Consider the following 18271-nt stretch of genomic DNA (forward strand, 5'->3'; position numbering starts at 1 on the left):
TTTTGTTTTGTTTGTGTTAGGCATTACTTTTTTAGTAGATAGGGGTACTTTCTTTTATAGACATATTTATGGGTTGTCCCTTAACAACAGAGAATGATGAGTAGATTTTAAAATGCCTGTGTCTGGCACTATCGGCTCAATGCAATATACTGCACAAGCCTTGCACAAGCCTTGCACGTGTTTGAATATTGGGACCATTAAAGTGTGCGAGGTTTGCACGCGTTTTTAAAGCAATTTAAGTGGGACCAAAGTGGTCCAAAAACTTTCGAAAAGGCGCGAGACTTACGCCACATACTATTTTTTTAATTCCACAGGAGTGTCTAAGTATACTATGCCTGATGTTTAGGCAGAAGGGTACACTCCCTAATGTGCCTATACTTTAACAATCTTTTCCTTTTGTAGAGAAGAACGCCCCCCCCCCCCACTAAAATCCAAAGAATTCCTGAGATTCCAAGAACACAATGAAGACGCATTAGAGGGACCACAATGAACCATATATCGAGCACCAAATGTGTCCAAGTTTAAAACTTTTCTTTCCAATATTAATTATTGTATTCTAACAGCATTTTTGTTGCAATAAGAACCTACCCTCACATTTGCGTGGATGGCTTTTACCGTATTGAAATCAACACGTGTAAAGACATCTCTAATCGAATTCCGCGGGGATAAGGGCGTGCTTGAAATGCCAAAGAAGAACATAGAAGATAAAATTGTTTCTCGTAATGCTTGTGGAAATTAATGGTTGACATTTAGTTTTTTATTTTAATTTGTGTGAAGAATTGGCTCCGAACTTGGAGGATATTTCCATGAGGATAATGTTTGCTGCTCTGTGTGCTTACAAAATAACAATAACATTGATGTAATTTTTTTCTTTAAGTGCATAGGGGGGCCTATGCATTTAATTTATCAATTTTCCTTCAAAATTGAAAATATCATTCAAGAGGTCTAGAAATTCCATCTTCAGAGAACAATATGCTAAGATGAGTGTCAAAGTTTATCAACTTGCACCAGGACAGGAAGACAATACTTTCCTACATTTGCAACACTGACCCCCCCCCCACCCCGGAAAAAAAAAGGAAAAAAGATTCGACCAATATTTTATAGGAAACAATTTCTTTTAATCGTGCGGCCCTTCTGTGAACGGTGCGAGCATGCAAGGCATGCAGCAAACTGAAACTCTCGGACGTGCGTCATTATTTCACACGGCACTGGTCGGGAGCACATCACCAGTGATTTGTAGGTCGTGTGAGTGCGTGACAGAAAGTCATTTGGATAGAGTTTTCCTTCCTTTGGACAAGAGCTCAGCCAAGTTTGCACGGAATCTTGACTACTAGGGTAAGTTTGATGGGAATGTGTGTTTTGAAGGCACTAGTCTGTCTTATTAATGTTGAAACTCGGTGATTCTACCTCCATGATGAAACTGAGCGTACAAACGAGTTGGTTGAGTGGGTTGAGTTGAAGACAAAAATTGATACATGTTGGTCAATTTATGGGGCAGGCAAATTGGTGCATGTTTTGGGGGGCGATCTGATCTCGTGATGTGCTCCCACTGATGAAAAAAACTTGACGCAGAACTGGTTGTGTTTAGAGGTACCTGTATTAATTTTGGTGTGTGTTTGTCGCGGCATTTTATTGAGCAATATGCAAATATTATGGCAACACTTTTTGCGTTATTCTCTCTCTAGAAAGCCTTGAAATTGTTGGGCCCTTTGCAATTATTGGTGGCCTACCTAGAAACTCCCTTTCTAGAAAGTAGGCCTACCTAACTATTTCATTTTGAGTTTTGACCCTTCACAACAATTTTGTGCTCTAAAAATTTAATTGGTTAAAATGAAAAACAGCAGATGGTGATCATCGCCAAAAATGTCTAAAATTTTGCATTTTTCTTTCAAATGAAATGAAATGACGAATGGCGAAACTCTTTTACTGGTTATCTGGAAATGACTGTTTTCACTTTCTCAACCAAGTAGGTTATCTTGTAGAGTTTGGAAGTACATTTGTTCATGTCTGCAAATGAGGTTATCTCTATCTCGAATGTTTTTTGTTTTTTGTTTTTTTTCCAGGGCAGCAGAATTTTATCTTAGTCTTGGAGTGCCCGCGTGTCACTGAGTGTGTGAGAAACTCCAGTCATAATGAATTACTACAGCTGGTTGCTCGTTGTGTTGGCTTCTCTCTTGGTGAGTTTATAAAAGATGCGGAATAAGATACTGGCAAGATACTTTTTGGAGAAATGCCCATATCCTGCAACAACTTTTTCATTTTTTTGTCAAATAAACTAGTATCTTATTTACTCAAATGAGATATTCCTTTGAAAAAAATGAGTTAAAATGTGGTGACTGGACACAGATTTTTTTTTCTGCTTTTTTCCCCATTATGACCAAAAAGTATTTTTGACACAACATGGCTTGAGTTTGAGGAGGAATCATACAATCTTCCTTGAATATACATTCAATCTTATTTTCTCAACTTCGAGACTGTACTATCTAAAAGTTCAGAAAAAACTACAAGCCTTGTTGTAGGCCCTACTATAGTATCGTACATTGTTTTGTTTTGGCGACACAAAATAAAACTCATACAATAAAAATAATATTTTATCTGATAATATAAATGTCTTATGCTATCATTTTCAGTTTTTCTGCAAAGTGCAGTGAGTGTAGGTTCTTACAAAAGTTGATAAACATCAAATAATGACAGATAAAGTGTATTCACTAGCTCACTTGATATAAAATTGATGTTTGTTATTAAACTTAATCATCCTGAGAGTGTGAAGCATCCATTCAAAAAGCTATAATTTTCAACAAACAAATGATGTGTTGTTTGTATTTTAAAATTAAGGAAATTAGGAACCTTATCCAGGAAAACCAATTTCTCTCAAAACTTAAGCTATTATTATTTTGTTTTAATGAACATTTTCACAGGTTTAATTTTTGTTTGTTTTTAATTTCTTTTTGTATATAAGTTTGGTAGGCATTCTGGGGTCAGTTTCACAAAGAGTTGGGACTAGTCCTAAAAGATATTAAAAACGTATAGCAAGTCCTAAGACAGGACGAGTAACTGGTCCTAACTGATATAAGACTAGTCTTAACTCTTTGTGAAATCCACCCCTGTTTAGTTATAGTGCAGTATAATTGAGCTTGTTGTTTGTAGTAGGCTAAACCTATTGGCTTATCCTCTTCAATTCTGATGTTTTTATTTGATCCTTTATTAGGTAGCTGGCCAGGAGCCTGATAATGAAGTAGCATCGAATGGTGGAGATAGTGATGAGCTGGATGGTATGTTTAAACTATGATGTCATATGATACAATGTAGATAAGGGGTTATACACAATGTTTGTAAAGTGCATACATACAAGCTAAAGTAGTTAGACTCACAGTTTTGGGCGTGGCGCTTTGCAGACTGGTGTGGTGGTGTTTTCCAAATCATAATGTCTTGTGGAGTTACCACTTTGTTTGAATGATTGCACCTCTATTTACATGTACACACCCTGTAACATGTAACATGTAACATCACATTATTTACAAAAGGGTCACAGAGCCTGCACTTCCTGCAGGAATAGTTTGTACGCATCTCAGTTGAAAAAAAAAATTGAAAAACCTTACATTTTTAGGAAATTGCAAAATTCTTAGTTTAATGCATTATTTATGACGCAGAGTATAACATTTCTCATGACTGATATGACTCAAAATGTACAATGAAGAATTTCTCAATAAATGTTTTGGAAACTGTATTGGATTCACTTATGAGAGCTTATGAGAACATACAAAAGCAAATCATCGAAACAGTTGATGCATCAAACTGATTGGACTAGTCCCACCAAAGTTGTTAAAGTCACCATATGTTGGACATTACTCATCAAACTGCACAACAGGGCCAAATGTCAATAAAGCTGTTAAGCAGGAAATTCTGCTAAGCAAATTTCTTAGCTAATTAAGAAATGACCGGGGTACCAGTCACAGCAATGGTATGGTATTCTGGCTGGTAACATTTGCGAAAATTTTGTTGTGCTGAGCAATAATTTTGTTTGTGCTTACAGGCTTTATGAAATTTGCCCTAGTAGTAGTACCTCATAATATCTGTAATAGTTGGGCAGTGGAACAGGGCAGCGAGGTCATTTTGTGGGTTAGGGCCCACAGGAGGTCTTTAGTGCCTGAAACACTGGTCCCTCCATGGTGTCTAATAAAGTCACTAGCTTAAGGCGCAGCTCCTGCATGTGTGTCTAGAAAAATTCCAACAAATTTGCCTTTAAATTGAGACAAGGTTATGCACGCGATCAAGGGATCAGAAATGTATCTATCAGCCATGGTTTCCGTTAAAGCAGAGTTTGCTGATTCAAGAAGCATATTATTTGAGTGCGATTTTTACAGCAACTTATTCTCAATCAGTACCTTGTATTGGTTTAAAGAGAGTAATATGGGCACCAGTGTTGTAGCTAGACAAATTTTAGTGCTGGGCTCTAAATCAGATGAGGTCCACCAAGAGCAAGTGGTTCAACCAAATACTCGGGTTTAAATATTGGGCTATCATTGCTGAAGTGCAATCTGGGGAAATTTGTGCTGGGCAGCACAGTGTATTTTCTCAGAGTGCTGGGCGAAATTTGTTAATTCTGGGCTGGCCCGCCCGGCACCGCCCACCACCGCCCACCGTGGCTACAACACTGATAGGCACCAGGGCCCAATTTCATAGAGCTGCTTGAGCACAAAAAGTAGCTTAGCACAACAAAACTTTGCTTATCAGAATAAGGTTACCAGCTAAAATACTGTCACCGTGTACGATCCTGCTTGTTTTTGCCTAGCAGAATTCTGTGAAATTCGGCACAGTGTACAGTAGTACCTCTGCCAAAATCACCAATTACCTTTAGAAGTTGCAACCAGTCAACAAATGCCTTCTGTATGGGTTTAGGTCAAAACCAGACAAGAACAGAAAACAGTGTAAACTTCTTTTTATGCTCAAGTTACTGACAGATATTTACAACTGTATTTCTTTTAAATTTGAAAACAAGTTTCAAGAGAATATAGTGTTCAGTTGCAGATGTTTGTTGACATTTCGAACACAACCTTATCTTAATAGACAGGCAGTTTGGTAAAGTGCGCCCAAATCCTCCATATTTCCTACTCTAGCTCCTTTGACACTCCAAATTGTTTGGACTTGGATAAGATTAAATAAAGAGTATAACTATAGGCCTTTAGCAAAAGGTTATGCCAATATTTGCTGCCAGCGCTGCTCATTATCAAAAAAGGGAAATCCCAATGATATCTTTTCATAACAAGGTTAAATTCTCAGTCAGCGGTTTAATGACCGACAGGCATAATCTTTTTGACCAACCCAAGATTTAATTGGCCTTGTCACATTCTAATTATGACAAGTGTATTAACTTTTACACAACACTGCTTGTTGACGGCAATGTAATATTGGTGTAACAATTGTCCAAACAATCTATTGCAATAACAGCAGTTGACAAAAAAGTACTTAACAAGATCGTCGTCTGATTCACAGAGTGAGACATAAACAAATTTGACAGACAAAAGAACACAGTGCGTCATCAACTGACGATTTATATTTCCTGCTAGGAAATTGTTGTCTCTGTTTTGCGGCCTGTTAGTTGTAATATCAAGACCCTCCTATCTGGGAGGAAGGAATAGACTGGTGCGTGACCAGGGCTGTCTGGGAAATACACCCAAGGCTTACTGTCAATATTCTGGCTTATACCACTCCAGAGTTTCTACCTCCATAATCCAACCCAAAGGCAAATCTTATTTTAATTACCACCAGAAAATTCTCCTTGTTGGCTATTTGTATAAACAAACATATTGTAGATCGAAAGCAGACACTGTGGTACCTGATACAAATGAAATAATGAGGGTTAAAAATAGGAAACTTTAGCAGGGCCAGAAATCCGGTAGACCCAGCAGTGGCTATAGGGCCTTCCCAAACATTGGCCTACAAAAATATGAAGTGCTCAAGAACATGTTCACACACAGCTTTGTGTTGGAGTCACAGTGTGGACAATCCTTTGTTCTGTACACTAAAATAAAATCCTATTCTTCAACACTGTAAACAACACTCTGTGGACATGTGACAGTCCACATAGTGTTTCAAGTCCCTACATTATGTGAACCTCTTGGTTTTCAGGAAACCTTACAAAGATTGCAGTTGAGTGATAAATGTATATTATATGTAGTAAAATGTAATGTATCATGTATCAAGGGCCCTTCCTAAGACCTTTTGGGGTACTCAATCTTCCCTGGATCTGAAAAAAAAAATTGACATTGTGAAGCACCACCAAATTGTTGAACACCATTGAAAAGCTCTGTGTCAATTTAATTCAGAACTGATCCAACCTCATATCGCAAACTTGACTTTAATTCCGGGAAGCAAATCACATTTCATTGGATCTCAGTAATCCCTTAGGCTAATCTTAATCTGTCCTGATAAACCAGTGGAATCTCAGTCAGTCTTTTTACAAACATTGCAGATCAAGAAGTCAATACATCTTTCTGTTAAGTAGCATTTAAAGCTGTGCAAAGGTTAAAGGCTCATAGATTGGTAAATACTCCAAAACTTAATGACCACAAACTAGGCGACGAATTAAACTCGCTTTCCTCAAGCAATTTTTTACTTCAATATTACTTTAAAAAGGGTTGCAAAAAAAACCCAAAAAACATCCAGTCGGAACATAGAGCTGTTTTATAGTACCATGGTCTGAAGAACTGTGTGCTGAAAGTGAAATGAGAGAAACAAATTAAGTTGGTGTGATTTTCAGCTTTGGTCTTATTGAATGACCTTGGTGTCCCTAGCGTGACATCCAATCACACCCTGAGGTACTCTAGCGATTTATTGTCTTGAGGAGGACTGACCAGCTGTGTTGCCTCAAGGTTGGTGTGTAACCCCCTAATGGGGATACATCCTGTAGCACAGTCAGTGCAGCTTATTCCTCCATGGTGCAGCTGACTGCTGCTTTAATGGCCTGAACAGGAACTCTAATATAAAAATTATGTCATAATTTTCTAGAAGAAGGGTCATATTATGTGAGTTTTTATAATCTTGGGTGGTGATCTTTGAAAGTTGTTCGGGACATAAATTTATGTATGCTTAAACACCACATGATGATCTATCTCCAACCCATCAAAAACAAGAGGTGGGTTAGGTTTTGATTTTGTTGGATTGCACTAAATTGTTCCATTGTGTCTGAGATTTGTTTTATCACAACTGATGATTAATCGTTTTCCTTTGATACAGTAGTCCAGTGCTGGTTTCCTTGGCTACACGTCAAGTCAGTCTAGTCTGGTACTCGCCTAAGGATTAACAACTGTGTCGTTTATCCATATTCAATATTTAAAAAAGTTACATTGTTCTTTGGTGTTTAGGGGAGGGGTGGAACACCCAACTGTCTAGCCATGTATATTTAAGATTTTTTCTTGGACACCTTTAGTCAATGTCTGTGTTCCTTTCCTACCCTGAATTTCAGGTCGGTTGAAATCATGGTTGTAAAATAAAAATGTTGGGCAGACAATGTTGTCGGACCATAGAATGAGAAGAGCATTTTTTTAGTGAGACTAAATATATTAGTCAAGTGATATTGATATGGGTAGTCTAAACCATGGCTAGACAATCTGTTGGCCTTTCTATATGTCTTTCAGTCTGGTCCTCGCCTACAGCAGTGCAGTTGTTCAACCAACCATAGAATACAGGGTCTGGAGAAAAGGGGATTCAGATATAATATGTCAGGGGCAAGCTTGAAAAATGATTAAAACTTCTTTACTCGGGGCAGATAAGCCCAAAACATATGTACCCCAAAATCTTTTTTGATCTTTGTTTGCAGATCAAAGTAGGCGGTTGTAAATGTTATTATAAACTCTCGCTAAAGTTACTGCACATACACACCCTCCCATTGTGTCATCTATGGAGGGTGCACTCATGATCAGTAACTGGATGAGAATTCAAAGTATATATCCCATGTACAGCCGCAGCCCTTCTTTGATTATGAGGGTAGTGCCCCTTTAAGTGAACTGAAGTTTTTGGCATCCACCAATAGACGTTTAAACTTTTAAGCACAAAGGCTTAAAACTACTGTCTCCTTTTGAGAGGATGTTTGTTTTTCCAATTGAAACAACCCACTTCCTTAATTGAGGCCTAACTTCTTAATGACACAGCAATAGTAACTAGTCAATAGTAGATAGTCAAGGCCTAAATATAAACCTGTAGGTGGGTAGTCCTACATGATTTCAAGTATCCAATGTGGTGTCAGATTTCAAGACATTTGGAACATAAACTCCATGAGTAAACGCGATGATGGATATTACAAATGTATGGGAAGAATGTCATTAGTGAGAAGCCAAAGGAATCACAGGTTTTTTTTCATTAAAGCAGTCAGTCAAAACGTATATTTCCCTTTTAAATAAAAGTTTGGGGGTTTTCTTTAGTAATTGTGAAAAGATTTCACTGAGTGCAGACCTGATAAAAAAAAATTCTGGTGAGGTCAGGAAACTTTTCCCTCTTGGTTAAGAGCACCTCAGTTAGTGTTAGTTCAATGAAACTCTCTATTGAACTTTTCAAGGAGCACTAAGTCTGCAGAATGGTGGAGGAAAGCACCTCCACTTTTTGGAAATGCTGAGGCTTTTTACTGCTACTATAGTTCATGTTACTATTTCAGAAAGAACCCTTTTAAAAATACTTTTGAGCAATGCGCATGGTGTTGAACAACTTCTAGGTCACATTATTCAGTAGTTTCCAATGTCAGAAAATTGTCAAGAATAATCTTGTCATAATAGTGACTAGACATAGGAAGAGTGGCTTCTTTTACTTCCCTCACTGTCTGATTACACTTGATGTATTTATCTAATTTTGGTCATGTTTGTTTTCCTTTCCTGTTCCCGAAAGCCCCATTCATCATCTCGGGTGACTAAATCAACATCTCAAACAATCTTTCTATTTCTGACACAAATTCTTTCTCATGGTATTTCTTCATTCCTCTCATTCATCTAACTCAATAAGTGTCAATCAATTGTTAATATTGAGTAAAACAAGATAACACCTCTGGAAGGTCATACCCAAACAACAACCATTGCATTCTACCTTCTGATTATTCAAGCTCAAACCAAAACAACTCTTTTGTGTTCACAGTTCAGCTAGTTGCTTCTTGTGTTGTTCTTGCTGAAGTTTCAGTGCGTTTTAACTAGTCCCTTTCTGATTGATTCATTCAGTTGGAATTTGTTTTCATAAAGCCAGTGGCCATTGGTTTGGTGTTTGTACAAAAGTTGACTTTGAATACTTGTATGGGAAAGAGGTCACAAAGTAGCAATGACAAAATGCCCTCTGTATGACAAACACAGTAGATATGGGATCTTGTGATTTTAGCCCTCGGGGAAAATTGTACCTCACAAATCCATAAAGAGAATTCTATGCACAGCCCACACACTCTTGTGCTATAACAGGACCTCAAGCCATTTGAGAGTTTGATTTTAATGATGTCTGAGTTCAATGAGTTGCTTGGTCACAACTTACTGCTTAAAATTGAATTCCTAAAACTCTAGAGACAGTTGCTATGTCACATGATGTGTGGCTAGCAATTTAGTGCAGTACCCAAGAGACTGCAAGTGTGTTATGGCACATTGTACCAGCTTACTCTACGGTACCAGGCTATATATGCCCATTTAGAGGTTGCAATCCAGCTTACCCCAAACTAATTGACATCTTTAGGCTGAGGAATTCAAACTTCAGCGGTACCTTGTTTTTAAAATCAGCTCATAATTGTACCAACCACTACTCAAATCTAACTCCAAATTGGCTCATTACATACACTGCCTACTGTAGAATTTGACGCTTATTGCTCATATAGAAGTATGGGTTTATACAGGGAATTAAGTGAAAGTTCATATTGTAAGCAGAGACATGAAACTGGGTTCAGGCCACAGACATACTCTTGTAGCTGGAGTGTATGCTTATTTTGCTAAAGCAGAGCCCTGCAGATCTGTGGTTCAGTCCCACTAATGCAAAGGTCACAAACAACCAACACCTATAAATTATTCCATAGTTGAAACCTATACAAATCTGTAGATTTATGTCCACATCTGACCCCAGGTGGCAGTCAGATGTAAAATGGAGTTCAGATTGCGCAGGACGTGGGTCAGTTAAAGTTGAAACCCAAGGAGTTGGATTTTTCTTCAGCCTTCTCTGTATGCAAGTTCCGCCCCAACTTGACACTCGTCGCTGACTTTAGATCGCCACAGGAGCAATTGAGCAGCTGCTTCGATCAGCTCTTTTTGAGCATAATGGAGGAGAATTTTGCATTTGAAATTCCTTTAAAATATAAATAATAGAACCCTCAAGCCTAAAATTTCATCTTCAAGGGGGCAAGGTCCTTTTTCGTTTTGCAAAGGGCTTTTCATTGTAAAATCTGAAAGTCTATGGTACACTGTTAAAGGAACACCAAGGCCACGACCAGGGGCAACCTGGGCATGTGTGGCCGTGTGTAATTCCAGGCCTGGCCCCCAACATATTAGTATAAATAAATTCCTCTTGCATAATTTGCTGTAAAATCATCAAATCAAATACAGTAAGCTTGAACAATGATTCAAGAGTTTTGTTTTGAAACCCCATTTTATTTGGCATATGCCTATTATTGTTGGGAAAGTTATTTAAAGCTTTCGTTTTGATTTCGTTTTGATTCCATATCTCAAATATCAGAAGTACCCATGGGTCACAATCACAGTCTTGTGTGGCCAGGCAGAGCTAAATATAGACCCTGATCCATGACGCCTGATATCAGACAGAAAGCGTCTTAGAAGACAGAGGTATATAAAGGGGTTCTCTCTTGTCTGGAATGAAGACGATTCCTAATTGGGAAATCTTAAAGGGGAGGTCTTGTTTGGTAATCACTCTTAAAGTTAATGGCACGAGAGCATTTTGAGAAACATTTCACTTCAAAGTAATGTGGTAATGGAACAAATATATCATTATTTATCCCCCAAAACTTGAGCCTGAGAAACATTTCTGTCAGATACATTTCTCAGATTGTGTATTCCATTACGGATTATTCTTCTTTCGTTGACATATTCGCTCGGGAATTTTGAGAAACAAAACCTCCTTTTGAAATGAAATTTTCACAGGTCAGTTTTACGGTACAAATCTACAACTATATAGGATTGAAACCCACAATGTATACAATCCCTTTAACTGACTTCTGTTTGGTGGCTTTGGTATCAGGTATTAATACTATTATTCCAACAACTGAAACCATGTGTCACTGGTAATGAAATATCACAATCAGAGTTGATTTAATCCCATGGTGTCTGCGGTGACTGACCGATAACATCGGACTCTAAAACACCTCAAGAGGATGACTTACTGAAACTGAGACTAGACACCCCCAGAGCTAGTCTTCTCTCAAACTTGGGTCAAGTCTCACCGTCTCAGGTTGCTCCTTCGGAATTCAGGGCCATATGAGAGCAGGAAAACCAGTTTTTTGTTATGGTTTGAAAAACTGAGATAAGCAGATAAAAAATTAGGTCTTTGTCTTTAAAGGTCTACTATTTTTAGAATGTTGACGTCTTAAAAAGTTCAACTGGGCCTGCTTTATCAGGTAATTGCTCCATCTCCAAAAGTTCAAAGATTGTTTTCAGTTTTCTTTTGATACCATCTTTTTACTTGTTTTTATTTTCTAACAAAGCAACTGGTTGAAAAGAACTCTGAAAGTTGGGATAATTTGTGGAAACTTAAACAATCTGAACTTCATATTAGATCTGTTTTAACAAATCATGATTAAAATCATGCTTTTACAATTAATTTATGAACTGTTCAAAGATCTGCTGTTTTCACAAAGAAAAACAAGATTAGAAACATGTATATAATTTATTGCTCTTCATGAAGACCCATTGTTATTGTCTAAATTGTTATGATGGATCACAACTTCACCACAGAAAAATGACTCTCCCTTCAGCCTTTGCATACCAAAGTTGGCTTGCACTGGGAGGCTTTATAGGTGGGTGGTTATAACCTAGAAATATAGTCTATATACATACCTCAGACCCCATTGCAACCACAGACTGTGAACCACAAGGGACTGGAGGTCCAATAGGAATCTATGAGTAATGGATCCATGGAGCTTATCTAAATTGAGTTATCACTGGAAGAGGGTAGGGGTGATGGGGGAGCAAAGAAACTCATGCCTCTGTGGGATAATCTGACACCAAATGAAACTGTTGGAGTTGTGCAATTTGATAGCCACATACTGTACCATTAATCATGCTTTCACTTCAATCAAAGCTTGTTTACAAACATATTGAAATTGCACATTCCAGGACCTTTCTGGCATGCAAGACTCTGGTCAAGTAAGAATTATTACATTTTGTGTAATAGATACCTCACAAAACCAAGAATTATAAAATGAACAGCAAAACAAGTTTTGAGATGAACCCCTCAAGCCCTCAAATTTCTTTGATCTCAAAAGTTGATAAAAACCAGACTGTGCAATCAATCTCCACACAATATAAGATTACTTTTTCTTATATTGAGCTGTAAACAAATCCTGCCTGCAGGATGTTCGGCTCTGATGGGGCTCTTTTATGTTGTTACAACTGTAGGTTACTTGTTGAACTTAATAAATCTCCAAATCAATAACGCTTCCGAAAGGCTCCAAACAAGTGTTCAGTATAAAAGTACTGTGTAAGGGCCGGAACTCCAAAAGTGGATCCTTGGATTTTTCAAAGTTTCAAATTCTTCTTGGTTTTTTTTTAAAACTCTACCAGACAAAGGTAGTTTCATCAGGGTTAGAATTTGTCATCGTTTCCTCAGTCTAGCTTTTAAAGACTGCTCAGTAATGCCCCCTGTCTAGGAAAAGTCATGTTTTCTTCTGAGAAACTTTTACATTACTTAATCCAGACAGCTTTAGTCTGTGGCATTTTATAAGGTGAAGGGTCGAAGTAGCTGAAAGCAACATCGTTGTTCATCTCGTCCCACCCTGAAATTACTGCTTTTGTTAAGGTGTAAAGCACTGAGGTTTAAAGTTAGAAAAGTAACAACCTGTTTTATTGTCAAGAATTGTAGAATATTGTTTAATGCTTTACATTTTTTCACAGGTGTGTATCAAGAATTGAGTGGTCACGTTTCATATTGTTGATCAATTTGTTTTTGTGACATTTCCTTCAAAGTTCTAATTGACATTTGTATAATATTTCCCTTGCACTTGACTGGCAAGCTTCCGAACCAAACTCTCGCTTCAAGTTTGCAGTAATCTCAAGACACTTCCTAACGACTTATAAACTTCCTCCACTCTTTAATGATCAATGGATGGGATTGTCAGAAAGAAAGCTTCAAGATTGCATACTTCCTTTTTTATGATTCATCGAGTGTCAAATGATTGAGTGTTGTTTGAAGAAAAAATAAGGTGACTTCGACACACTACCAAAAGATGTATAAATCGAACTGCATTATTTTATTTGCCTGTGACTGAGGATTGCAGTGGTAAACATAATTATGCGTTACATGGAATCAGGCATACCTACTTTAATCTGTTCTGAGTCCAATATTTGCTATCGCATTACAACACAGTGTTGGGTTTTGATAGGAAAGCCCCTAAATAATTCAAGAGCTTGGGTTAAAGATGACCACAGCTGATTTTGTTAATCACATAATCATTTAAATAATGAAGTCTAAAATTTATCAAACATATTGATTGCAGTACGATTCTTAAACCGTTTTTATCCGATTTCCTATCTTACAGATGATCATAATCCGTGTTATGGCTACCGATGCAGGAAGCCTTCTTACGCTATCTGCATCAGCAAAGAGATCGACGGCATACTGCAACCGGTCTGCGAATGTCCAGAGTCTTGCCCTGACATCGTCAAGCCGGTATGCAGCGTGTACGGCAAGCAATACGACAGCCTGTGTCATCTAAGACTGTTTGCTTGCAAGAAACAAAGATCTTACCCATTGGCCTACCCGAAGCCTTGTGTTGGTAAGTGATTTGAGCTGATCTTCTTAATAACAATTTTTTATCGGACTTAACATCTTCAAAAGTTTTCTGAAAGACCTTCATCATACAAAGTAAATAATGTTGGTGGTTTTAGCAGTTGTATATTTTACCACTCTCTTGTGTTGTTGCAGAATTTTAAACCTTTAAACCTTAAAACCTTAAATCTTAAACCTTCCCCATGCTGAACTTCATGTCAATGACTTAACATGAGACCACTAAGAAATGCCAAACATCTTGAAGGAGAGTATGGAAGGACACATCAGAGTTGAACCATGGAGGAAAGGGTTAAATGCATTCCATTGAGAAACAGATGGAGCATTATCTTTCCAATGTGTGTATGTCTGCATTGCTGACTGTGGGTTTATTTATACGGCTGACTATCTGTGCTTCTGATTAAACTTACCCATCAGATTCAAAATCCCAGCCAAGCTGCAGGTCTCATTTACAGTATATACAGTTTTTATTTTTTGTTTTTATTTTATTTTATATAAAGCAAAATTTACTGGAGCGAAAGTGAGCAAACGACCTCAACATTTTATGTTAATATTTTACTTTTTATGAATTGTTTAAATGATTAAATATTTAATTTATGTCATGTTTTCATGCTTTCTTATTATTATGCTTAAAAGCCCTTTCTTTATAAGTCGTTAGAGAAAAGTTTCACCACTATAAGAAATAGTCATCTTGTGGATACAATCATAAAAAACTCTTTTCAGAGAAGTGTTGGTTCTGAGAAGAACTGGTTTGATATGGTCTAAAAATGTATGGTTCGAATACTCAGCATTCTCCTGAAGTCAAGCAGAGTATACAGTTTGAAACTTGAAGACACACCAACTCTTCTCAGAAAGAACACTCTCACCACTGTGTTTTTTATGTTTTCAGCTTCTCAGGAGCCGTGTTCTGAATTTGAGTTGAATGAATTCCCTCATCGTCTCTTGGAGTGGTTCCTTCATCTCAGGGAGATTGACGAGCTGAGAGAGCTGAACCCTAACTCCAACATCCGCAAACTGACCAATGCTGGCAGGGAGAAACTAGCCAAGGTATGAAAGAAGCCTTGAATGAGCCTCTCTAGGCAGGGCAGTGCACCATTTCAGTACCAGCCTTGCTACCATGGGCAGAGCGCCATATTAAAAACGAGCCTTGCTACCATGGGCATTGCACCGAATCAATACCAGCTTCGTTACCAGAGGCAACGCGTCATTTCTGTACCAGCCGCGATATACCATGGGCAGCACGCTGTTTCAGTACCAGCCTCGCTACCAGAGGCAGCGCGGCGTATTCAAACGAGCCTCGCTACCAGGGTCAGCACACTGTATTTTACATGAGCTGTATCAATACCAGCCTTGAATATCTAAGAAACTTTGTTTGAGTTGTCGGTATTTTCCCTTATTTGCATGAATATAAGTCAGTGTAAATGTTTATTTAATATTGTCATTGATCTATTCCAGTGGAAGTTTGATCTCCTTGATCGTAAACATGACGGCCTTCTCGATCGTCGCGATCTACGTGAGTTCCGCTACGGCCTGATGCCGTTGGAGCACTGCGCAGAGGACTTCTTCAACGGCTGCTCCCAGGGAAGTAAAACTATCAACCTGGAACAATGGAACACGTGTCTGAGGGTTGATGATGTCGAGGGCATCCCAAAGCGTGTTGCTGAGGTCTTCTTGAATGTTGTACCAAAACAGACTCCAATAGAAGGTGAGGGAATTACTCTTTCTACTTAGTTTGATTTCTGATTCTTTTAGGAAAAAGCAAACAAATTGTGATTGAATAGCCAGAAAATTCCATTAAAGGCAGCACCATGTGAACATTTAGATCAGACCTTAGTACTCGGTACCATATTCCTACTTTTTTCCAAGGACCAAAATATCATTATCACTGATGGAAGTTTTAATTATTAAAATAAAACTCAAACCACCATGGGACAATGCAATGTTTATGACAGTGAAATTGGAAGATAATTCGAGAAAAAAATGTTGTTAAATAAATATTTAAATCAAGTTTGAATTATGAATGCAAACATGCATTCCTGCTGGACCAGACATCTGGACCCAGCCAGATCATTGGGCTGGATGCAGCTTGTGTCATGGCTTTGACTTGATTGATTGAAGTGTATTACAAATCAAGTATGGGAGGCCAACTTAACCCCAAGGTATAAATTGGTAGTGGATTAGGGCTTCATACCCCACCCTTTCTCTCAGCCACCAATCGGTCATTTTGTGATTTTGTGATGGTTGAATGAAACAAAACAGCCTTCCACCTGTTGGCTGTGCTTCACCTTAATTATGCAAGAGGATTTCCTTCCTTTTTTTTAACCTTAGCTTGAACAGATGAAGCTTTGAGTAACTGATGTTGGATAATGACTCCACTGTTGGATTATGTCTAAGGAGTTACCTTCACCAGAATGCTGTGGTTAATTGGCTCGAGTCACAGCATGTTATTCCATTTGGTATTTGATTCGTTGGACAGGAACTAATTCTGACACTTTTTATATTTTTTTGTACCCGTGAAAAACATCACTCTTAACATTTCAAGTTGTCCCTCATATGGCTCTTACAAAAGAGTGGTGTTTATTTCACTCTTTTAGAAGGATTTCACTCCAGGACACTGAGTGAAAAATCACTCAAAAAGATGCAAACTTCTATCTCAAAGATTGGAAGACCACTCGAAAAGGAGTTGTCCCTCATATGGCTCTTCAAAGAGTGATTTTTCACTCTTTTGCATTTAGAGAGTAAATGTTCCAATGGACCTAATGAGCGCTTTGGTGTAAATATTGCTATAGGAATGAGTACTGTTACTGTTATTTATGGTGCCTTGTTTTGCGGCACCCGACCATTAATTCAGAATGTTTTAACACTTAATCAAAACTAAATTTCTCCTCTTTATTTTTGTGTTTAATTGCAGAGGAAGATGAAGAGTAAAGCATGAACAGATACAGCAGCAAAACCAACCAACAGGTCAAAAGTTCTCAAATAATCATGCCATGCATAATTACTTTTTAACTTTATTAGGCTGATTAGAGTAACTAGTCAATCAATCTGTTTAGCAAAAGGTTGAAGTTAAACATTTCAAGTAAAGTTGACTCTGATAAAGAACAGGGTAGTTATATTTGTGTAAGGATAGTGGGGACTTGTTCAACCCAAAGATTCATTTTGTTTTGGGGTATGTCAACCCAATTGGTTAAAGGGAGGGTATGCTTCTGGTAATTGTCAAAGACCAGTATCCTTTACTTGGTGTATCCCAACACGGCAAATAACAAACCTGTGGAAATTTGGGCAAAGTCGCAGTATGATGAAAGAAAATCACACTTGTTGCATAGATTTAGTTTGTATGGTCATTCATTCATTTTTGGATAACCAAAGGTACACCCTGCCTTTAATAACATCAGCAGGGAGTATTTTGTTACCATTATTTAGACAAATGTACACAAGAAACAAACTTTCTACACAGGAGTCCATTTTAACAACTGTCAGATAAATTATATCCTTTTGAAAAGCCTTCACGGAAACCCTTTTGCTGGTATTTCTGGTCAATGGTCATAATCTATGCAAATAATTACCAAGTATTGCTGCATTACTATCAAGCCGCTCACACTTCATCTCTTGTAAGATACGTACGTTTATTCCAGCGTTTTAGGCAACACAAATAATGGTGCTATTTTAAATTAGTTAGAAATTGAAATTGTTGTTGGTGCTTAATTAACGTTATACCATAATTGATTGTTTTTAAGCAAGTTAATGAACAGCCGTTTTTAGGTTTAATTGTAAGTAGTTTCAATTGTATTTTTGTAAAACATTATTTTGCTAAAATAATACAACCTTTTTTTGTCAAGCTGCTTCCTTGAAATCCATTTTATAGTCCACTGAGAATCTGTAAAAGAAAAAAAGATCCACTTAATGCCAGCCAGTTCATTTGTTACACATGTAATAAAGAAGAAAATTGACTCCTAAGTGCCATTAACGTATTGCAACACAAACCAGCAATATACATTTTGTTTTGTGAAAAAGACTTGTTTATTAATTTTTGTAAACAGAACTTTCGAAAAACCTAAAAAAGCTGGTCACTTTAGAATGAAACTGCCAAAGAAAAAGCGGGTGCTGAAAGAGTTATTTGAGTTAACTAAAGTCAGGTCGACTTCCATACTTTCACCTGTTCATAATAATCATCAGTCATACTCTACTGTTTGGCTAATCATAAGATTTGTAGCTTGTTTATGTTGCTTTTTAGGAACAATTTAATTTGTGTTTCATATTTATTGTTTTAAATGGATAGTTACCTGGATGAATGTTTTTACCTTTC

At 37.6% G+C, this 18271-nt stretch overlaps 1 protein-coding gene across 1 annotated transcript; it reads left to right on the forward strand.

The window, feature by feature from the left end:
- The first annotated feature begins 1201 nt into the window (after positions 1-1201).
- LOC117304086 (SPARC-like) lies at positions 1202-17192 on the forward strand. Its single transcript, XM_033788587.1, has 7 exons — positions 1202-1335; positions 2064-2177; positions 3209-3272; positions 13718-13954; positions 14855-15012; positions 15421-15670; positions 16877-17192. Exons 2-7 carry the CDS (start codon positions 2133-2135, stop codon positions 16891-16893), a joined length of 771 nt encoding a protein of 256 aa, XP_033644478.1. The 5' UTR covers positions 1202-1335; positions 2064-2132; the 3' UTR covers positions 16894-17192.
- The last annotated feature ends 1079 nt before the right edge of the window (positions 17193-18271 follow it).

This window comes from Asterias rubens, chromosome 20 (genome assembly GCF_902459465.1).
Source record: "Asterias rubens chromosome 20, eAstRub1.3, whole genome shotgun sequence".
Classification (NCBI taxonomy): Eukaryota; Metazoa; Echinodermata; class Asteroidea; order Forcipulatida; family Asteriidae; genus Asterias; species Asterias rubens.

Bases quoted from the DNA above. Each gene is read 5' to 3' on its own strand.
- LOC117304086 (XM_033788587.1), top strand. From the start codon at position 2,133: ATGAATTACTACAGCTGGTTGCTCGTTGTGTTGGCTTCTCTCTTG. The intron at 2,178-3,208 runs GTGAGTTTATAA...ATCCTTTATTAG, and splicing joins TTGTGTTGGCTTCTCTCTTG to GTAGCTGGCCAGGAGCCTGA. The intron at 3,273-13,717 runs GTATGTTTAAAC...CCTATCTTACAG, and splicing joins AGATAGTGATGAGCTGGATG to ATGATCATAATCCGTGTTAT.